This window comes from Sceloporus occidentalis, unplaced genomic scaffold (assembly GCF_023333645.1).
Source record: "Sceloporus occidentalis isolate IW3139 unplaced genomic scaffold, rSceOcc1.0.p SCAF_3, whole genome shotgun sequence".
Classification (NCBI taxonomy): Eukaryota; Metazoa; Chordata; class Lepidosauria; order Squamata; family Phrynosomatidae; genus Sceloporus; species Sceloporus occidentalis.
Window position 1 is genome coordinate 184,091,501 of NW_028316983.1, and position 24,378 is coordinate 184,115,878.

The following is a 24,378-nucleotide window of genomic DNA, read 5'->3' on the forward strand; positions in this document are numbered from 1 at the left end:
GTGAGGGAAAGTCTCCTGGTGGCTCCTCTGCCTGCAATTAAAACCATCCTGATGTAGAGAGCTCCAGGGCAAAAGCTATATCCGAGCACAAATTTAATGACTATCCAGTCCGGGTAAACAAATACACATACGCCTACTCTATGATTAATTCATGAAGGACAAACACAAGATATGTGGCAAACATGTTAAAAGGTATTGTTCTCCTCTGGAAAAAAACAAAAACAAAAAACTCAATACCCCAAATAGGATTATTTCCTTCCCCCTCTCATTTTGGATTTCAAATGTGCAGGTGGTTGCCAAAGAAATCTTTAAGTCAACTAACAAAAGTGGCAGTAAATGGAACCAAGTGCAACCAAAATACTTGAAAAAAAAATCCACAGAGTCAGGGACAACGGGGGGCGGAGGGCGGGGGGACTGACCTATTGTCAAAACATGACACTAAAAATAAAATCCAAATGAAATTCGAAAGACTGAAAACCACTGAAAAATGTCCAACAGGCCTAAGCAGCAATAAGCAGTGAGCATAGCTTGTACATTAATTAACTTTCCAGTGTCAATTGCTTCACCAATAAGAATAGCAAACAGAATATGGAAAAATTACTTTTTTGGTAATTTTTTGGGACCACAACCTTGAGATTTTGACAGTCAGCCTAGCCAAGGACAGTAAACTTCACATTTACTTCTATTTCTTTTTCTTATGCAACTGTAAGCACATCATCTAACATGGAGACAGGTTAGGAAATGTGACCCTCTGATAGTTTATTGGTCCCAGTCCAGATTAGCCCATGTTCCCATGCTCTAAACTGCTATGAAAATCTTCAGCCCAGTACTATGGGAACAGAAGGTGTAGTAGAGCAGAATGGAAGGTCAAAGGATTCAGGTCCCCTTGCCTCCTCTAGGGTTCCAATTCAGACTGGGACTAATGTCCTTACATCTGAGTAAGGAAAGAAATCAGACATGGCCGCATTACATATACTACAGCTAACATTTTAATACATTACATTACAAAATTCTCCCGTGTTGTGGATTGTCTTGAAAAGCATGCACTACGGCACAGTTTTGAAACAATTCTGGAGATTACAGGAGTGCAAACAGATACCTCAAAGACATCAATATATTTTTAAAAACTAGAATCAAATTACCAGACTGAGATGACATAGTATGTATGAGAACAGTAAGTGCTCAAAGACTGTAATCATGTACAGGCCTATAATGAGAAAGTAAATGTAGAGCAGTCCTAAAATGTTTCAACTCATGAAATACAGGAAGGAAAGTGACTCTATATGTATGTGTTCCATATACTTCAAGTGTACAGTGTTGGACTGATCACTTTTGTTTTGGCAATATTGTTGAAAACAGAGAGGTCTCAATTTAAAGTTGAGGTGATGAATGTGTAGTCTTTCTTGTGTTGCGGGACTGAAGCTCCCACCAGCCCTATCTAGCATAGCCAATGGTGGGGATTATAGGAACACCAGTCCTACAACATCTGAAGGGTTACACATTCCCCATCCTAGATTTTAAGAAACGGACTTATGTAATAAAGGTGTGCTTGGCCATGAGAACTCACTGGGTGACTTTGGGCGAGTCAAATTCTCTCAGCCTCAGAGGAAGGCCATGGCAGCCTCTCTCTGAACAAATCTTGCCAAGAAAACCTTGTGATAGGATCACCATAGGTTGGACTGGAAAGAAACAACAACAAGAAAGTGACAAGTATTTTGGTGTATCCACTTTGACCAGTTCATTCCTGTAACGATTCCTAATTCCCCCTATCTGCTATATTTGGGACATCCAGAAGACAATTACTTATAAAGACATCAGAAACAAAGCATGAAAATCAAAGGTTACATCATAATTATACACTGTATCTATCTAATTCTTAATAGAATTTAGGGATATTTTCTGATACATTTTGAAATATGGTATTTCTAAGCAAAAGTTATATTCTCACAGTTGGTAAACACTTAGACTGTACCCAGTCTGCAGAAATAATCTAGGTTGACATCACTTTAAATGCCATGGTTCAATGCTATGGAATTCTGGGATTTGTATTTCTGTGAGACATTTAACCTTCTCTGTTAAAGAGCTCTGCTGACACAACAAACTATAATTTCAACAATTCCATAACATTGAGCTATGACAGTTACAGTGGTTTCAACCTTGATTATTTCTACAGTGTGGAATGCCATAATTAGTTCCTCAACTAATTACACCTCAAAACCAAGTCATGTCAGACTAATCTTATTTCTTTCTCTCTCTCAATAGAGTCACAAGCTTGGTTAGATGAAGGGAATGCTATGGATGTAGTGTATTTTTTCAGTAAGGCTTTTAACAATTTCCCCCATGCTATCCTTGCAAGAAAGCTAGGTAACATGATTGTTACTTGAAATTTGTTGACCAACCAAACTCAAAGGGTACTCAACAAGGGCTCCTCCTCATCTTGGGGCTCATTCCCACTGGAAGTTCTGCTCTAGCTCCGCTCCGCTAGGTCAAGTGATTCCAAAAGGTCCTTTGTTCTCACTCTGAAAAGGGATCCCTTGTGGAATCGCTTTTTTTGGTTGGCACGCTTGTTGTTTCCATTGGAGCAGGGGAAAGTAGATCAGCCCTTCAGCCGGTCCCCCCCTCCCCGCAGGAATCCCTTCAGAAGGCTGCCGCCCCAACCCTTTACCTTCTGTGCCCCAAGGTGCCTTGTGTCCTCCAAAGTCCCACTCCTTTGGCCTGCCTTTGGATGGAGGCAAAAAATACCACCACAAGCTTCCAATGCCTGGCTGGGGACTTTGGAGATGCTGATTTGAAGCGCCCGGTGTCTGCGACTGGGGACCGTGGCTGCTCCGAGATAGCCCCATGGGTATGGGAACTCCCTCCCTCCCCAATCCCTCCTCCCTCCCTTTCTGCCTCTCACTTGCAGGTGCCCCGGTCTACCTGGGGGCTTGCGGGATGCGGTGGTGGGATGTGTGAGTGCCTACCTGGGGCCTCGGGGGCAGTGGCGGGGCGGCCGAGGAGGAGGAGGGAGCACGGAGGCTGGGCAAGGGAGCAGAGGAAGAGGTTGAAGTGGAGGAGGAGCAGGGTGGACGAGAATGTGGAGGAGATGGACCTGGGAAGAGGAAGAGGTGGACGGAAACCCCTTTCTTTCTTTCTTTTAAAAATCCTATCGAAAAATCGTTAGATTGCTAAAGCAACCACTTGCCTTTGCAAGTGGCTGCTTCAGCAATATAGTGATTTTTCAATTAAGTTTATTTTTTAAACAAACAAGCCAACAAAAAACCCAGCACTGGGAGTGTCTCTGGGGAGGGATGGTGACAGCCCTCTGCTATTTGTCCCTCCCACAAAAAAAGAATCTATTCTGATCTGGTGTTTCCACCTGTTGGGAGTGCGTCAGAATCAATTCCTAGGACAAGAACCACCAAAAAACGATACCGCTGGGTTTTTTTTAACGTTTACTCCGCTTTTTCCCCACTGGAATCAAATCAAATGAGGATCAGAATTGATTTCCAGTGGGAACTAGGGACATATACCTTGAATCAAGATTTGGAATTTATTGTAGTGGGAAAGACCCCTTGGAGAGAAGTGACTATCAGGATGCCATAGATTCTGTCCTGGGCCCAGGGCTATTCTTTATAAATGACTTGGGTGATGAAATAGAGGGCATGCTTATCAAATTTGCAGGTGCCACCAAATTAGGAGGAGTAGCTAATACCCTAGATGAGAGGATCAATATTGAAAATGACCTTAATAGATTAGAAAGCTGGGCCAAAACTAACAAACTGAAGTTCAACAAGGAAAAATGTAGGATACTACGCTTAGGAAGTAAAAACGAAATGAACCGATATAGGATGTGTGGCAACTGGCTTAAAGACTGTATAGGTGAAAAGGATCTAGAAGTCAGCATCAATGTGATGTGGCAAACTAAGAAAGCGAATGCAAATCTAAGCTGTATCAATAGGAATAAAATGTCTAGGGTCCAAAACACACTGCAGAAATAATCCATCTTGGGACTGCTTTAAATGCCCTGGTTGAGTGCTAGGGAATTCTGGGAATTCTAGTTTATTGTGGCACCAGAGCTCTCTGACAGAGAAGGTAAATGTCTCACAACACTAGTTCCCAGAATTCCTTAGCATTGAGCCAGGGCAGTTAAAGTGGTCTCAAACTGGATTATTTCTGCAGTGTGTTTTGGACCTAGATGGAGGGAACTAATAGTACAACTTTGTTCTGCTTTGTTCAGATCACACTTGGAATGTTGTGTCCAATTCTGGTCACCATAATTCATGAAGGATGTGGACAAGCTGGAGCATATCCAGAGGAGGGAGGGTGACCAAAATGGTGAAAGGTCTGGAAGCTATTTCCTATGAGTGGTGGCTTAAGGAGCTGGCTATGTTCAGCCCAAAGAAGAGACATTTAAGGGGTGACATGATAGTCACATTTAAATATTTGAAGGGCGTAATATTGATGATGGAGAAAGTTTGTTTTCTGCTGCTCCAAAGACTAGGAAAAGAGATTCCACATAAACATTAGGAAGAACTTCCTGATGGTAAGAGCTGTTTGACAGTGGAACATATTCCCTTGGAGTGTGGCGAGTCTCCTTTTGGAGGTTTTTAAACAGATGTTGGATGGCTGTCTGCCGGGGGTGCTTTGATTGTGTATTCTTGAATGGCAGGGGGTTGGGCTGGATGGACCTTGTGGTCTCTTCCAACTCTATGATTCTAAATTCAGATGTTATGAGAAAATATCCTAGTTGTCTCATTCTCTGTATGGAACAGGTTCTTAGTATATCTGAAGATAGGCCTCTACCTCAGTGACAACAACAAAGAAGATGATTAGGGAGAAAGATGGTTATGTTATTAACAGTAGTTTTATTATTAATCCTTTAGCAAGGTGAATACTAAAGAAATGAGATAGCTGTTTTACTACTGATGCAAAGCCTTCAATGAGCTCAATATTCCATTATGTTAAAAAGGCTCTCAGAATCAGCTATCTCTCAGAATATATTCCATGTGGAATATGATTATCAAATAGATAAAATATGTGGGAAAACTTCATATCAATAAATTTGGTTTAACATTTTCTTTATAAATTTCTTTCTAAATGTGGTTTAACTTTTGAATCTAAGTGGGAAACTCAATTGGTCAATTCATTGGATCTCAAATGGTTTCAAACTGTCCATTTGAGCCATTCTAATTGCTTCACTCTTTGTGGTTTTGCAACAGCATTTGATTATACTCACAAATCATACCACTTTGTCATCCAAATGTGGCCCTGTTTGCTGATTTGTGAGCAGGCTTGGGCACTTAGATGTCTAAGCAGGAGGATTTAAACACACAATAAACCACGAGCAAAACCACTCTTTCTAAACACAGAATGAAAATTGAATTTACAATAAAAGAAACTGGAAATAACATGTTACGGAGAAAACATTCAACACCCTGTACGCTACACATTTTTCCCCCAGAGAAAATATAAACTACAGAATTGCCAAGAAATTAAAAACATGCATCACAATTATTTTACTACACCAAAATAGATATGTCCAATTTCCCTTTCTTTCAGCTGCTAATAAGTGCACTGTGACTGGAGGTGTTTGACAGTACAGCTGACAGAATCTTGGATTTTCATAGAGAAACGGAACACCTGCTTCTCTAGGTTATCTTATACTAAGGAAAGAGAGAGTCTCTATGGCTCTCAATCTCTACCATAATTCAAAGATCATGAAATGTAGACATCTGAAACCTGGCATTGGTAGGAAGGGAATCCAAAGGGCATGAACCTTAGGATAGGAGCTCTTAGTGACTTAGTGAAAAGGAGCCTCAGTGGCACAGTGGTTAAATGCTGGTACTGCAGCCATTCACAGCCACAAAATTGTGAGTTCAATCCCAGGCAGAGTTCCAGGGTCCACTCAGCCTTGCATCCTTCCACAGGTCGCTAAAATGAGTACCCAGCTTGTTGGGGGCAGTTAGCTTACACATTGTAAACCACTTAGGGAGTGCTTAAGTAGGCTGATAGGCAGTATAGAAATGAACTTGCTATTGCTAAGGGGCAATTTTTTATAAACAGCAAAAAAGAATATGAGTTTCTCCAAGCTTTCTCTACATTGCTTCCATTTGCAGGCTCCATGAACCCATCAAACAGCTGAGAGAAAAAAAGAGAGAGAGAGAAGGAAGGGAGGGAGGGAGGGACACGGAGAAAAGTGAGCAGAGAGAAAAGTTAAATAAGTACCAGGGTTGAGTGAGAGATAGATCGTGTGTGTGTGTGTGTAGTGGGGAAGCAGGATAAGGGAGAAAATAGTATGTGCATCAGTACAGACAGAGGAACTGCTGAAAACTGAAATTGCACCAAAAAAATATCTAGCTGTGTGGGACAGAAAGACCACCAGTGTACCTATTTGGGTTAGGGAGAGGAAGGCCACTTGATGTGTGGGACAGAAAGAGCATGGGGTAAAAGGTGAGCAGGGAGATTCCAGCCTGTAAGAATCTGTGTACTTTTTCTAGTTTTACATATTCTAAATCATATGCTTCACTGCTGCTGAAACAGTAACATGCCTTTCTGTTCATTGTGATTTCCCCGTGCAAGCTGCTTCCTCAAAATTACTATTAGGGTAAAACATAGTTGCTGTTGTCTTCAAATTGTTTCTGACTTATGGCGCTCCTAAAGTGACCCTATTGCTGACTTTTCTTGGTTAGATTTATTCAGAAGTGGTCTGCCATTTCCTTCCTATGAGGCTGAGAGAATATGACTTGCCCAAGATTACCCAGTGGGGTTCCATGGCTGAGCAGGAATTTGTACACTGGTCTCCATAGTCATAGTTCAACACTCAAACTAAAACACCATGCTTACAAGCACATATTTGGTCTGTACTCCTCCTCTGTGGTTAATAGCAGTTTTAGAGGGGTGGCTTTCACTAGAAATAAGAAGGGGGCATGATCCCTCCTTTCCAGATCCAAATCTCATCTTGCTGTCCTTACTAAAAGATAAAAACCCCAGGAGATCCAGTCCAGTCACATATCTTCCATGTCTCATGTCATTTGTTTCTGGGTAGGGATCTGAATTTAATGTTTCACAATCCAATAATAACACTCTAACCACCATAACCACACTGACTCTTTTCAGCCTACTCAAAGTATTCATGGTGTGAATTACTCAAAACTAAACTGCTAAATTAGCAATAAAGTTGTTGCTTTTTAAGTGCAGAAGAAACCATTATGGAAATCACCTCAAAGAAAACATCACCCTATTTACGGGTCTACTGTATTCTTGTGATTTCAAATAAGGGGGGGGGGAGTCCCCCACACCTTGAAACATTCTGTACATCTATATCTTCATACCATTGATTACTATGGAATATATATGAAAAACAACCATTCAGATACTCTTACCCTTCCCACTTCCACAAGATTTGTCACCATGACTATGCTTGCTGTATTTTCATGCCAGACCATTCTCCAGAAGTCATATATCGTCTCTTGCATTGGCCCTGAAACAAGAAATCAATCCAAAGATTATTTTCTCATGCTTCAGTATTGGAATATTATACTTTGATAAAATGTAGCCTTCAAAATTTGACACTCTTGGAGTGTGCTTAAAAGACCGGTTGTGTATCTGTAGGCTCATCAGTGTTACTAAAACACTGATGTATTAATATATTGTTTGCTAGCTTATTTGACTATAAGTATTTTTATCCTGAAAATGAAGGTGAGTTGGCTGTTGAAAACTGACATTGCATTCTTATATACACTTACCTGACATGAATCCAAGTCACAAGAATTTACATCTGAGAAGGATCACACAATAACAGGGTATTTAAATTAAACACTACAGCTGAGTGGGGAAATGGTATTATTTACTGTATATACTCATGCATAAGTCTAGAAAAACCTGGGTTGACTTATTCATGGGTCAATGTAAGTACTGTACTTTAACTCTTATAGGAGTCATCCTCTTTCTCTGAACAGAGTGGTAAAAGGTCAGAGCTTAGTCCATCCTGGAAGCACCAAAAAAGAAAAAAAGAAAAAGAAAAAGAAAAAAAGGATGGATCCCCTCTATTCTCTCATCTATCCAGCCTTTAGGATGAGCCCAAACAGTTATGCCTGCCATAATTTTATAAGTTCTTTGGCACCATTTTCCCTTGCATCATCCTTTACATCCTTTGTTACATGCCCCTGAGTTTTACCCTTGATTTATCCATGGGTCATATCAAAATCCATAATTTTGGCTCCAAATCCTGCCCTCGACTTAAACATGAGGTTGACTTATAGTCGAGCATATACAGTATTTGAATTTAAAAATCATGTTTAGGTGAAAAGACTCATCTTAAGATAAAATAGTAGCATATATATATATATATATATATATATATATAGAGAGAGAGAGAGAGAGAGAGAGAGAGAGAGAGAGAGTACAATTAACTCAACAAAAGCACACAACATTAACATTTTTGAAATTAGTTTCAGAAAACCAAGACTGGCAACCATGTACTCTTAGAAAATCAGACCAGAAAAGGCAGAAGTACAAGTACAACTCACAGATGGAGCCAATAAAGAAAATGAACCATCAGTGTGCTCACTGTAACATGAGGCTAGATGACGCATTAAAAAAGATGATAATGTTTGGAAAAGGTGAAAGTGGTAAGAAAAAAGAAGATTGTGTTATAGGTGGATAGACTCAATCAAGGAAGCCATTGCCCTGAGATTGCAAGACTTAAGCAGGGCTGCTGCTGATAGGATGACCTGGAGATCTCTCACTGATAGGGTTGCTATGGGCCCATTCACACTACAAAAATAGATTATTGTATTCCACTTCAATTCCACAACAATATCCTAGGGAATTTTGGGGTGTGTAGCTTGGTGAGGCATGGGACACTCTGACTGCGAAGTCTAAATGCCCCTTCCTAACCTGTCAATCTCAGGATATCATGGGATACTGCTATGGTAGTTAAAGTAGAAGATAGCACTATAATTATATAGTCTGAATGAGCCCCATAAATCAAAGCTGACTTGATGGCAATTAACATTAGGTTCTCACCAACTTGAACCAGGCATGTGTGCAGGAAGACTGAATTCTGGACTCAGGGAGGTACATACAAGTTATGAAATCTTTCAGATAACCTGATGCCAAGTCATTTACGGCTTTAAAGATCACTGCTAGCAACTATAAATTCTGACTGCCAATGTATGCACACTGGTACAGAAATCAGTGCTATAGGCTCTGACTGCCTTTAACTCCTGCAAGAAACTAGTGGCTACATTTACACCAGCTGAAGCTTTCAAATGGGTTTATAAGCAGCCCCACATGGAATGTGCTGCCAGGAACTGAATCCCTGTAGCAAGGCCTACTTTCTCCTAACACGTTTCCAGCTGATGAATTATCATCACCATCTGCAGTTCCACAGACAACAACTCCAGGAGAGCTCCTAAACCGAACATCTGGTGCTTCAGGGAGACTGCAACCCCATCCAGTGCTGGTCTCACACTAAGAGTCTCACTCCAAATGCCCCTGACTTATACAGGTTAAGCCTCAGCTTATTCCCGCCCCCCCTTCATCCCCAAAAGTGCATCAGACATTTGCTCAGGATCTCCCTAGCTTCCATGCAATGAGTTGGGAGAAAAGAGGAGATCTGAATGTCAGTTGCAAAGTGGCAACATCCAAACAAGAGTTCCATGTTGCCATCCACTGAGTTATTTCCTTCAGAAAGGGACGGACCACTGTTACATCATGACCCCTAGTCCAGAACCAGCTAAACAATAATTTTTTTTACAACAGTAGCCATAAGGTCCAGGTGAATTAACAGACTGCATTCCCACCATGAAAACTGTGCCTGTCCCAAAACCAGTTTGGAAACCAAACTGGAATGGATCCAAATAATCAGTATTAGCAAATATCACCAGAAAATGAGAAGCCTTAACAATTTCTCCATAATACATCTACACAGCAGAAATAATGCAGTTTAACACCACTTTAACTGCTGCAGCTCCATTCTTTGGAATTTTGGGATGTGTAATTTTACAAGGTTTTGGGCTTTCTCTGCCAATGCATGTCAGTGCCACACAAAACTACAAATTCCAGGATTCTCTAGGATGGAGTCACAGCAGTTAAAGTGGTGCCAAAGTGCATTATGTCTACAATGTAGATACACCCTTATTTAAGAATGGTGTCTACCATTCTTCATACTGGTGACATAATGGTGTCTTCATACTGAGAAATAATTATCCAGAATTGATTATCCAGTATTTATCCACTGCCTTCCTAAGTGTTGTAGGAACTGGGCTCTTAGAGAAAGATTAACCACTAGTGAAGTCCAGATGGTAAGAATTGCCTTAGATGTTTTTAATACCTAGGAAGGGCATGAGTCCAAACAGCAGGTGGTTGGTCTCAAACCTTCAGGTAACTTAACAATATTATCTGGCTACACATAGCTGTGGCTGTTTTTTTTCTGGGGGGGGGGGGGAGGATGTAACATGAAAATGCAGTTTTGACATATGAACTGTTTCAGTGTACTATTGATCTAATTAGGCCAATACCCAAATTGCTCTTTTCGCAAAGAGACAGTATTTTTTTTTTAAAAAGAATTTATTATTTTGACAGCAGTAGAGAAAACAGTTTAAATGCCAGGCTTGCCAATTATCCTTGATGTAGATCTTAATGAGAGAAAGACATTTGGGGAAATTAATTAAATAAATAATCATTCAATCTGTTAGTTTTTATGGATTCAGTTTACACAGGCTATATAGTTAATTCCTTACACACACACACACACACACACACACAAGATACATAGAAATAACATGTATACTGTTAAATAAATGTGTCTGTCTCCGTGTTGTATCACATAAATGTTTTGGAGATGTTCTGCCAGTATCACCTTCTCTCACCATGTATTATGAGCTAAAACAGATATATGTAAAATAAGTAACATTTTATACTATCGTCCAAAGTCCTTTTATTGTGTTTAGGTCATGCTGTGTTGAAAACTAGTCTTTCTCCATTCTAATGCACTTCATACTGAAAATCCAGGTGAAGAGTATAGACTAGTCCAAGTGTGTACGATAGGAGTGGTTACTGCTTTTCATTTATGTAACAGGAAATCCTGGCTTCTTTTTGGCATCTGAACCAGATCACAGAGAGATTTCTTAGGAAAAAGAAGACATTGACATCCTAGAAATATAGAAAATCCAATGTTTGATTTGGGGACTGCATGATTACAACCTGTGTCCAAAAGTTTAATCCTTCCTGTTTCTAGTTCCACCCTCTAATTTTTGTACCGCCTAGTAGACTGATGAAGTTCTGGAGAAACTGAAAGCTTGTACACTTTTGTAGCAATTCAGTTTAATTTACTGTCAAACCATGGATTTTGTTTTTTCTCATGTACAGGTAGCTTTGTAACTGATTGATTTTTCTGAAGCATGCATTTCATGTACATGGAAATAAACCATGGCAATATTACAAATCTAATTAGAAGAACTGGTAAATGTTAAAAAGAAATGACAACTCCCAGTTATTTAGGAAATGTCTGTAACACTTTTCAAACAAAGTTCTTAAAGTGATATTAAAAAAAAAAGCCTAAGTAAAGCAAATAAAACTAACTCTTCCTACTTTGGGGGGAGCCTCATGAGACATCAGGACCTTGCTGAACATATTCAGAACCTAGACCATTTAGGAGTTGAAAGGCAAAACTGGGGACTTTTAATTGAACTTGGAAACAGATTGGTAATCAACGTACAAGTTTAAATACAAATGCAGTGCAAGGCCAAGTAGTGACCATTCTTCTCTACAGAATATTGGTATTCTGTACGAATTAAAACATTCAAACTATCTTCATTGAGAATGCCATGTAGAGTTTAGTACAGTCATCTAATATGGAGATCAAAACTGAAATCACAATCAGTGTTGCTATTTGGGATCCACACTTCTAGGAAACATTGCTATTTGGGAATCCATAAGCAAAAATAAGTGTAGAATTTTGTTGTTAGCTCCCCTTGAGTTCAGTTTGACTCATGACGACCCTGTGGAGGAGACATCTTTAAAATTTCTGTCCTTGACTGCTCTGCTCAGGTCTTGTAGGCTCAGGCCCATGGTCTCTCTAATCGAGTCAAACCAACTGGCAGTGTGGTCTTCTTCTCTTTCTACGGCGCTCTACTTTCCCCAGAAACATTGTCTTTTCCAATGATTCATGCCTTCTAATGATATGGTCAAAGTACAACCGTTTGAATTTAGTCAGCCTGTCTTCCAGGGAAAATTCCGAATTGATCTTTTCGAGGATCCATTTGTTGGTTTTCTTCGCTGTCCACATTATCTTCAGCACTCTCCTCCATCACCATATCTCAAATGAGTTGATTTTTCTTTTATCACCTTTCTTCACAGTCCAACTCATGCATTTGTACACTGTGACAAGGAATACAATGCCTTGGACTATCCTCACTTTAGTGTTCAGAGTGTTCTTTGCACTTTAGGATCTTGTTTAGTTCCTTCATAGCTGCCCTTCTCATTCCTAGTCTCCTCTGATTTCTTGACTGCTCTCTCCATTCTGGCCTAAATTTGATCCAAGGTGTATGGGAATTCTTTTCTATTTCTTGTTGTCTAGGATGAATTCTTTTAGTTCTTCCATGGTCATTATTTTTGTTTTCTTAATGTTCAGCATTAAGCCTACCTTGGAGCTTTCCTCCTTGACCATCTTCAGTAATTATTCCAGGTCCTTGTTGGTTTCTGTTAGTAGTATTGTGTCATCTGTGTACTTTAGGTTGTTAATGTTCCTTCCTCCAACCTTCACTCCTCCTGCCTCTGACTCTAAGCCTGTTGTGTGAACAATATTTTCTACATACAGGCTTAATATATAGGGTGATAGTATGCAACCCTGTCTCACCCCTTTGCTAACTGGGAACCATTCTGCTTCTCTGCATTCTGTTCTAATGGAGCCTCTTGAATGAACTCCAAGCTATGAACTCAAACTTTTACAGAGAGCATAATCCTGTTCATATATTATTTTTCTGATGCCTTTGCTGATATCCCTGCCATGTTACTTTGTCAGACAATTTTTACATTTACATTTATTTATTTCATTTGTATGCAGCCTTTCTCCCAGAGTGGGACTCAAGATAGCTGGTGAGAACAGAGCATGGAAGGGGCCAGGCTAGCCTTCTATGGAAGAGAGTTCAGGCGGGTGGGAACAGCCACTTAAAAGGCTCTCTCTCCCCACCAAGCAAGACTGTGATGATGGTGTGACCAAGAGAAAGCCTTCTGTTGTAGCTCTGGTAGGTTCATATGAGGGAGATGGTCTTTCAGATAATCTAGGCCATATAGGGCTTTATAGGTCATGATCACCACTTTGAATTGTTCCCCAAAAAAACCTGGTAGCTAGTGAAGCTGTTTCAACAAGGAAGTTATAATAACCAGATACAAAACATTATCAATTACAGTACTAGAAACATGCACACCTGCACAAAGTCATTTACTCAACATCTTTACAACACTGTGCAATTAGTCACTTATTTATGAGAATGCTACCACTTTATCCATTTGGGGACAAATGGATAAAATTATTAAGCCTGCTCTCACTAATAAATGAATGCTTTACTTGAAACATTACAATACTTTTTAAATGTTAAAGTTAGGATTGCCTGCAGCTGATAAGATGCCACAACTGTAATTACTGTTGAAATATGAATATTCCTGTAAAATAATGGATGCAAACGACATACTGCATCATTAACTGCACCGTAAAGTTGACATACCCACTTATCTTAATTCCTATACATTAAAGAATAATAAAACCCAGCTTCCTACATGTCTAATGGTGAATTGTTGTAATTGATTTTACTGGCATTTGAAAACACATAGCTTGAGACCTTTCCTTGCATCTTCTGGGCTGTTTTGTCTCAGTGTTCTATGCTGGTCAAGAGGAAGAAGCTTTGGGCTTTGCAGAAATAATCCAGGTTGACACCACTTTAACTGCAATGGCTCAATAGTATGGAATTCTGGGAACTGTAGTTTTGGGAAACATTGCATAGTATTCCCTGTCAGAGCTCTGGGGCCACAACCAACTACAAATCCCAGCATTCCATAGCATTGAGCCCCAGCAATTAAAGTGGTGTCAACCTGGATTATCTCAGGATACTGCCAGAGAACGCAGAACTATGAGGTGTGTGGGATGGGCAAAGGGTTTTGGAGGTCCATTGTCAGTTGGGAAAGGGGTCAAAATTGACCAGAGTAAGCTAAACTACTTCAGTTTTTTTTTAAATGGAATGGGGGAAAACCTCTTAACTGTAAGAGGATAAAATTATCCCTCACAAGTTTGTTTATTAGGATAGAGACAAATATATTCACCCTTCACAAACTAAGTGTGTGATCCTGGAATTTAATTATCCCTTGATTTTTGGTGTTCCAGAAATTAAGTGATACAGTTCTCTGATCAAAAAATGCATAAAATGCTTTTAAGGAAATTGTATTAAAAGGAATCTAGGGAGGTAAATGTTGGCAAAAAATCATTAGAGAAATTTTAATGTGCAAAAAACACATACATAATTGTGTTTGGACAAGTGTCATAAAGTAATGGCAGGTATAGGTGGTGAATCCAGTACTGTAAAGCAGCAACTTCACCTTTGGTTTTAAGAGCAAATTGTTCCCCAGTTCTTTCAGGCAAGTGCTACAGGAGCTGTCCAGGTGCAAAGTCTGTTCCCAATACAAAGTTCATCTTCCATATCACCTGCATAATCTGTTTACACCTGGCGTAATTTCAGACTAGGCTGTCATCAAAACTGAGAGCAGACCTTGCCAATGGAAGGTATGCATGAATCTCTAATTCCATGAAAGCCCATTCAAGGAAAGAAGATGGTTCCATGTTTCATTTTCCTTATACATACATTTGTGGCTGAAATCTTATTACCACATTATAACAAGCAGGATAATAAGCACCACAGAGACACAAAAGGGCCAAAATGCTACCGTAGGAATGTCTGTGGAATTGTGACTTTGTGATCTGTGGTACTGCAGCTGGGATGCTTTACTTAAAGAATTTATTTCTTAATATTCTGTATTTTTGTAGTAATTATGGGCCATTATGCTCAAAGTTATGCGAAGTCCTACTTATATTAGTGGAAATTAAGTCTGCATGACTGCATGTAGGATTGTGCCATTAATCTTTAGAGAATACTATCTTCAGTGTAGATTTATGTGCCTTGGGAATGTATGTTATATATCATGCCAGAAAATAGATCCTACTTATTAACAGGCAGAGGTGGGGAGGGGGGTATATGAAGATGAAAAGTAATTTTGTAAGATGAGAAATCCCAGAAGGAGCTGGATCAAACTTTTCCTTCAAGATAATTCATCAGCAGCACCCCTACCTGACTTTCTTCATCCATGCTGACATTAGGTTTATATCACAATCATTTAGGAATGAGTGAGGAAAATAATGTTTTTGGAATGTCATTCTGTGTTCTCCTTTCATTTGTACTCTTATTGCAAGACAGGGGTAATTAAAATAACCCAGGGGAACTGAAATGTAATGGAGACTTTGCTATCTATTCATTCTGAATGTTTTCTTGTACTTCAGAGAGCTACCAAAATTATTTTGGACTCAGGACATTCATGGGAGGGGGGAACTAACTGTCTGTCTTTGAAAGTAATTCTCTTCTATCCTATTTTTCTTTCCCACTTGACATTTTTCAAATTATTTTCTGACATCTGAATAAATTATAGCTCTGTCACTTGTCTCTAACAAAACTGAAAAGCATTAAAGGGCAGAGAGGGGTACAGGATTTATTGTCATCAAGAGTGGAACAAACCGATTCCAAAGATGCTGGGTAGGAAGAAAGAGACAGTATAATCACTATAGGAACCGTGTTTATAGATGTATACACAGAGTACAGTCCACCAAGCCCCACTGCTATGCAGCCTTGATTAATTTCAAGGGGCAAAGTGTCAGTAAGTGAATCCTGCAAAAATAAACAGAATCTGCTTTGTAACATGGCTTGGTATATTGCTCATTCACGAATGAGAAACTCACTCTCGGCCATATTATTGAAGGAGGTGGGGGGAGGGAATACAGTGTTTTTGTGTATTAATCCAATGGCACAATCTACTAGGAATATAATATACAGTAATAGCTAGCATAAATATTCTCTACCATGGGAAAATTACAGTTTTTGCTAGCATAAGACTACTAAAAATAGGAGAAAAGGCAAAAGTAGATGTATATATTCAATCTGCACAACTCTCTGTAATTATTAAATGAATTTAATGCCTCTTGTGTGCTATGCTTTGTAATAATTAGGGTTGCCAGCTTACTACATTTTCAGTCAATTTACTGTGTTACTTTTAATTGCTCTGGTAACTGGTTACAACAAATATTACAATATCTCAATAGCAGTTAAATTTTTAATATTTACAGAGGTAATAATTTCTCTGCAGTAATTAAGACTGCCGTAATTAATGCTGCGCTCGTTTTGATTATGCCAACAAATAGTGTTCTTTCCCTACTAATTTCTTGCTTGTAGAATTTTTAAGAGTACATGATGAAAATATGAGGTCAGGCTTTCACCCTAAACACCTGACATAATGATTATACTGCAGTTCTTATTATGTTATAATCCTCAGTAATCCCAACTCAACAGTCCACTCTTTTGGAGTGTGTGTTGCTGGGAATATTTCTCCTCTAATCTCTCATCCAGCTAAGAATCTATTGGTATTTCCACTTGGGCAAGGGTAGTATGGACACTAATCCAGGGAAAGGCACTTTCTCTCTCTTATGTCTGTTCTGTGTCTAGCCTTCATTTTTAAAAATCTTTTTGCTATGGAGAAGAGAGGAAGGACATGTATTTTATGTCCTTGGAGTGAAATTGTTGACTACATGCAAACCTGCCCATTTTATAATGTAAAGTCATTTAACAAGATGCAACCTGTTGTTCAGTAATAAATTCCAATCCATTTCATGAAAAAGAGATCACGAGTGCATCTACACTGTAGAAATAATGCACTTTGACACCACTTTAACTACCATGGCTCCATCCTACAGAGTCCTGGAATTTGTAGTTTTGTGAAGACCCAGCACGCTTTGTCAGAGAAGGCTAAAGACTTCAAATCCCAAGATTCTATAGGATGGAGCTACAACATGTAAAGTGGTGTCAAATCACACTATTTCTACTGTGTAGATGCATCTCATATTTATACACCTAATATATCTATCAGAAGCTGCAGTTAAATGGACAGAAATTATTCTGCAACCAAAAAAGGGATTATGCAGTTAGAGGAGACATATTTTGATCATTTGGAGGAGTGGGATATAAATAATAATAATAATAATAATAATAATTATGCCCATTTCCTGAAAAGTTTTTTTAATGTTTTTTTTTTCTATTTTGTGAAATGCATTTCTTAATACCTCCCAGAACTGGACTCAAAGAACCGAAAGTAATAACTGACTTTTTAAAAAAAATCAGTTAAAACATTTTTAAAGTCATTAGCATAAATATTTTCTTATATACTTGTGCAATAAATGGAAATCTTGGGCAGGGTCTAGAATGGTACTTCTACTGACAAATACAGTGGAACCAGGATGGGCAACTCCTCTCTCATGAACTTTCAAGATCTGCTTCAGATATCTGAGAAACCCTTTGGAGCAGATTTTCAAGTAGGATGGAGGGTTGACAGGGATGAGAAAGTTCACTAGGGCATGTTCCCAGTGCCTTAGCCATCAGGTATGAACAAACATCAAGTCTACAGGCATGTGAAGTTGCAGGCTTTCACAGCAGGCATCCATAGTTTTTTGTGGGTTTTTCGGGCTATGAGGCTGTGTTCTAGAAGAGTTTATTCCTGACGTATTGCCAGCAGCTGTGGCTGGAATCTTCAGAGAATGCTGGCACGGAAGAGTGGGGGTATATATACTGTTGGTTGAAACAGCAGTATATATACCCCATTCTCTTCCATGCCAGCATTCTCTGAAGATTCCAGCCACAGCTGCTGGTGAAAAATCAGGAATAAACTCTTCTAGAACACGGCCTCATAACCTGAAAACCCCACAAAAAACTCTCTCCAGGTATGCCTTGTATCCTTTCCACAGCCTCAGCTAAGGACAGTGTGTCTCCTCTGAATGAATGCCTGGAGGAAGTAATGGGTTGGATGAAGAAAAACAAATTTATGCTGAATCCAGACAAGACAGAGGGGCTTACTGTTGAAGGTCCTAACCTGGGTTTGGAAGTGTCCCAACCAATTCTGGATGTGGTTAACCCCCCCTCCCCTGAAAGACTATGTTGACAGCTTAGGGGTGCTTCTGGATCCGTTGCTCCAAATGACAGCTCAGATAGATGCAATGGCCAGGAGTACCTATTATCAGCTTTGGCTGGCTGTTATGCCAGCTGTGCCTCTACCTAGATCTGGAGAACCAAAAGATGGTAGTGCACATGCCAGTAACATCAAGGCTAGATTTCTGCAATATCTTGTACATTGGGCTACCTCTGAATTAACTTAATTAGTTCAGAACATGGCAGCCAGATTGGTTACTCGGACATCCAGCCGTGATCATATCACACCAATATTAAAATCACTCCACTGGCTGCCAATTAGTTTCTGGACAAGATACAAAGTGTTGTTTATTATCTTTAAAGCCCTACATGGTTTGAATCCAGTTTACCTACAGGATCGTCTTCTCTCATATAATCCACCCTGTACACTCAGGTCCTCTGTTGGACATTTACTCCAGTCAGCCTCAACTAGGTTGGCAAATGTCAACCAGAGGACAGTATTTTCTATAGTATCTTCCCATTTCTCTCACCATTCATTCTGATGAAAGAAGTGAAACACATGTTTATGTCACAGATGGGTGATATCTAATATGACTCACATTGTCCAGTTCAGCATGAATACTTGCCTTTTTCAGAACAACAGATTATTGTTTAAAAGCTGTCAGTTCTGGGGAAAAAGCAGGATATAAAATAAAGTGGCAAGTCCCACTTTCCCATCCAAAACACTGTTTTTAAGTAACCAACAAATATGCACATACTTCCAGTTGCTTTGTAGGTATATAAAACTATGAACACCTACAGCAGTAAAAATAACTTACATACATAAGAAATATGGTGGTTTCAGTTGTAATTACTTCTTGCTAAATCTGGAGCAGAAAGGATCCATTTCACAAAATGGAAGAATGAAATTACCTACATAGAAAAGCATCCCTTCTAGTTAGTGCTATTCCTAAGTGAAACAATGCACTGGTGAGGAAACATGGTCTCTTTTTCATAAAAATTTGACCAGTTACTGAACAACAAATATTACTATGCTAAGTGGCTTCATGTCATACAAAGGAAAGATGGAGAAAAGAATAGAGGCATGCAGAGAGAAAAGGACTTAAGAAAACAGGGAGAAGGGGAGGGAGGAAGAAAGAGGGAAAGAATGAGGAGAGGAAAGCAGAGAGTTTCAAATATGGAAGGAACAGTTTTGAGACAAGACAGGAGAAAGATCTTGAGATGAGATGTAAAACTGGAAATCTGAACCCAGAGTCTTCCAGGTTATGGCAGTCAGTATTCTGAGGGTGTGATCATGTTCTGTGAGAAATAAAGAAGGTTCCTGATGTCAAGGGATAAACTTTATCAGAGTGCCAAATGCAGCTTTGAGTTCTGACTGCAGAGAAAATATATTAGCAGCTGAAGTCAAAATGTCATTTGAGTTTTTGAGAGCACAAAAATAATTGGCACAGTAATCAAAATAACAGAATGTGGGTAATTTAATTAAAAGTCCAGGAATGCTGTTTTCCATAATGTAACCTTATGGAACAGCAGAACTGTTAATGGACTAATCTCTATGGAGAATTTCCACTGCATGTGGCCCAATTTATATGCAAAATTACAGGTTTACTAATTCTCTGCCAGCCCCGTGATCTGATTGGCTAATTACCCGTAAGTACTGTGTACACGTTTATTTTAGCCAGGCGGGATTTCTACAGAACATTTGGGATTTTAAAGTACTTTTCCTAGTAACTGTTTGAGATGTTTAAATAAATAACTATTATGTAAAATAAAGTTTAAATGTGATGTCCTGAAGGAGCTGAATTTATACCCAGAGAACCAACCCCCCAAACACATTTCTTGAAAAAAGCTGTTTTTTTAAAAAGAAATCTGGTCCCTTTCCAATACCATGCGTTATATTCTGGTTTTATAGATTTTCACAATATTTTCTGCCAGAAATGCTCAAAGAACTTCTGGAAAGGCTTGTACAGGGAACTATCTGAATGGTCCTGTGTCCTATCATGTTGACTTTTTTTGCAGCTTAATTTGATCCTCATCTTGAATTAGTTCTAACTGCCAAATAAAGCAAGCAGTGAGGATCATGACAGCAAGAAGAAAAAATGTACTTGATAATGCAAATTAACTCAACATAGTCTTCAGGTATAAGATATACCACATACACTGAAGGCACTAGATCTCATCTGATCGTGGAAACAGTAGCATTCCTGCACCAGGTGTCACCTGGTGTGTGTGGAGGGTGGGCTTTTGGGGTGGGGCTTCCAGCTGGGTCTTGGGGGCTGGGCTTCTAGGGACAGCAGCGTGCTCCCTCTCCCCAAGTTGGATGCTTGGGGGACAGAGCACCCAGGGGAGGAGCAGCGCATGCAGGGGTGGTGGTGGAGCGGCATGCATATGAAGACAGAGAGGCCCTCATGCGTGTAGAAACAGGCACAGGCAAAGAGAGGTGCTTGTGTGTGAGGGGGAAATGATGCTCATGCGTGGGGCAGAGGCGCACATGCACGAGGGGGAAGAGGCACATGCACCCTGGAGACTGGGCAGCATTCGTATTACACAGAGTGGGGGATGGTGTGGGACTGGGTGTCACCCCCCTTCTGGGGTGTCACCCGGTGCAACCGGCACCTTCACCACACACACCACCAGTGACGCTACTGCTTGGAAGCTAAGCAAAGTCAGATCTACTTAGTGCTTGGGAAGGAGACTGCCAGGGTATACCAGGTTACATTCAAAGGAAGGAAATGGCAAACCACCTCTGAGTATGCTTTGCCCAGAACCCTATGAAATTCATGAGACTGCTGTAAATCAACAGGTAACTTGAAGGCACGTGCCTTTACTTTTTATAAAAGTATGAATAACATTATATAGGAACAACAACATTTCATTTAAACCTTATAATGGGTTGATCCATTAAATATTTTATATCAGTTTGCTTGATTATCTGTCTGTCTGTCTATCTATCTAATTTATCTATCTTCTATTTTATATGTTGCCTTTCTTCTGGAAAGAGACTCAAGGCAGCACACAGATAATATTTATCTAATATGTACACATCTCTTCCCAAAGTCATGGAACAGAAAAATTTTAGTCATATTTTAGTGGATAAAAAGATAGTGCCCAGTAAAATCATGTAAGATGGGGTTCCTATCAATTTCAAGAATTTTGCAACCAAGTGATATTTAAAGAATATGGCATTGTCTTTTTATTGTAGTACAATTGTACAAGGTACTTTATGGAGTCTCTGATTCATCTGAGAGGAATCAAATCACAAAATGAACAGCGTGTTTTTCTAGTTTTTAAAATTCAATTTTGCTTTATAGCTTGGCTGCATTGCCAAAATAAATGAAGTGAACCATTTTAATTGTGTTGGTTAGATAAGTGTATCTGTACCAAGAGCACTAAATGAGAATACTTGTGCTGGGATGAGATTTAAGAGCTGGGAAGGTAATCTCCACAAAGCTGCAATCTCAATAGTGATTCTATATAGGAGGGAATGCAGGTATATTCTTCTTTAAAAATAACAATGAACATATAAGCTTCAGCCAGAGTTACAAAGGAAAGATTTCGGTATCACCTACAATGCCAGCTATAGCAGCACTCTTCTTAGCATAGGTAGAATTTAATTAATAAGGAAGAAGCAATGATAAAGAAAAGTTATTAAAAAATGTCGATCCTTCAGAGCAATTCCTTACTCATATTAGATTGGCTATGTAGTAGAACATGGAAAGGAATTTTTATACTGTAACTGTGAGAATCCCCTGGCTTGTATGGTAACTAAATTGGCTGGGAGATTCTAGGAATTATAGTCTAAAAAGTTACTTTTCTAAGGTCTGGATTAGGGATGTGCTGTTGCTCCTGGAAAAAACATTGGACTCATTTCCTTGTTAATAGACACTGAGGAAGAATTATTCAGTTTAGATGTCAGTAATACCCCTATGAAATTCATAAGACTGCCTTAAATCGACAGATGTCTTGAAGGCACTCACATACACACATGCAAGAAGGTTTGGATGCTAGTATAAGCCTGCATACAATGTGGAAGAGGAAGAAGAAGGGCAAGGGGGAAAGTAATCAGGCTTGACTTTCATCCATGACTTTATAAGTCATCATTTAAGAAACACCAAATAGTCTTTCTATCAGGGCCATTCTTTTACTATTTAATTAGTTCTCAAAGTATTTTCTCCATGTACATGGTTTAGAAATACAGTGGACAGATACATCAGAGGAGCAAAAGATTTAAACCAGGAATAATCTGAATGCCGATTCTGAACCCCTTCCCAGGATCTGTCCTGAGCTGCACTGTCACTCAAAATGTAACTTTCGTGATTTTTTTAAAAAAACAACAACAACCTGGAAGTACAGTCCCCATTTTGGTGGAAACTCCTAACTCGCAAAAAAGCAAGATTCCACTCAAGCAAGATTCTGTCCCTTGTTTTAGATTTGAGGAGAAACACTGTCCTTGAAGGTTTCCAGAAACACCACTGCTCTTGTTTTGAATAACCACTTATCTGAGATGTTTAGGCTGGCGCCTGAAAAAAGCAGGAGTGGACACCAGAAATGGCCCATATGTTGCCCATCCTGATTTAGACTATGCTTGGCAGACAGGTCTAAATTTTTATGCCTAAAAATTTCTGGATATTTCATAGTCCATAGCAATCACATTATGATAATAGCTTAATGCAAGCCCAGACTCAACCCTAGAACATCTTTTTAATGCTCCCAATCATACTGAAAAAGAAGAGAATTTTGGCATGAACTATCCAGAGAAAAATCAAGCATAAACGCAGACTTGAGCTGTGCAAATGAGGAAATGCAGTGATTGACTCAATCTTCTAGACTGGTGTGTGTTTACGTATGTGTGTGTCTATGTGCATACAATTATGGTCATCTAGATGATGGATTGCAGCTCCAAGAAACCCTCTCTGTTGGCTCAACAGCTGAACGATCATAGTTGTTCAACAACGACCTCAATCAACCTTCCCCATTCTTGAATCCCTAGATGTATTTGACTATAACTGCTACCAACCTGCCAGCAGGGCTATTGTTTGTGTGAATGGGGAAGATGGAAGTTAAAGTCTGACACATCTGCAGGACATCAGGTTGAGGAACACTGACCTAGATAATGAAGACACTTCATGACGAGTACGACGATGATGATCCTCATCATCATCATCACTGACCATCATAATCAGAGACCAGAATCAGCACAACAAATGGTTCTTTAAATGCATCATGTGTATCTTCTCCTTCAGTTCTGAGAGCACACTATATTAACCAGTTGAACTATTAAAGGAAACTTTTAGTTGGAAATCTCTATTTGTGTTTTGGAAGTTCTTACCAAAAAAAAAAAAAAAAAAAAAAAAAAAAAAAAAAAAGAAGAGAAAGGAATAGAAAGCTCTTGCAACATCTGTGGTAATAGATGGGGGAAAGTGGAAGGATACAAAAAAGGTTATTATACTGGCATATTTGTGCAACCACTGTTAAACCTACACAAATACTGTCATTATAATATATCTTCAGGGGCTTGTAACTGACATGAAATGATTTCCCCATGATTGAGACATGATAAATTTCTTGTGCTGAGAAAGAAAATTATATTCACACTATTAGTGAGAAAAGTAAATGGTTTTGTTGTTTTAAAGCTGAAGGCAACCTGAAGGAGCGAAAATGCCTTGTTTCAGATGCTGATTTAGAATAATTAGAATATTTTATTAGCCCTTATGCATCTTAATAACCTGTGCCTAAAGCATATCAAATATAATTACTGCTCCTACACATAACTCTGTATTATTTTATGTTTAACTCTGTGGTTCCACTGTTTAGCACAGAAAAATAAATAGGGTCTGCAGGTAAATAGTTGATGTGATTAGTGCTTCAAGACATCAAATTAGGAGTGTTTACATTGTACATACAAAATTCTTTTTTCTGTGTTGTGTACAAAGCACACACACAGGGGAGATTTAAAATGGAGCTCTGAAACTGTATACAATCACCAAGGATACTTCTATGGGCTTTTTCACGCATGTGTGCACACATGCACACACACACACACGCTTCCAAACTGTCTCATTTCTTGCAAAATAAAGGTGAACTGCCTCCCCCCCCCCGACTAACATTAATACCCATTTTTCAAGTTCAGAAGTAGATTTTCAGCCAGTTCCAGTCTGAG

The 24,378-nt window shown here is 39.2% G+C and overlaps 1 protein-coding gene across 12 annotated transcripts in view; it reads right to left on the reverse strand.

Moving 5' to 3' along the window:
- Positions 1-24,378, reverse strand: part of PTPRM (protein tyrosine phosphatase receptor type M) — a 625,500-nt gene that overhangs the window by 42,431 nt on the left and 558,691 nt on the right. For all 12 annotated transcript variants that reach the window (XM_089517070.1, XM_089517069.1, XM_089517061.1 and 9 more), the window contains one exon: positions 7,365-7,462. In XM_089517070.1, coding sequence (XP_089373196.1) covers positions 7,365-7,462 — 98 coding nt within the window. The remainder of the gene's footprint in view (positions 1-7,364; positions 7,463-24,378) is intronic.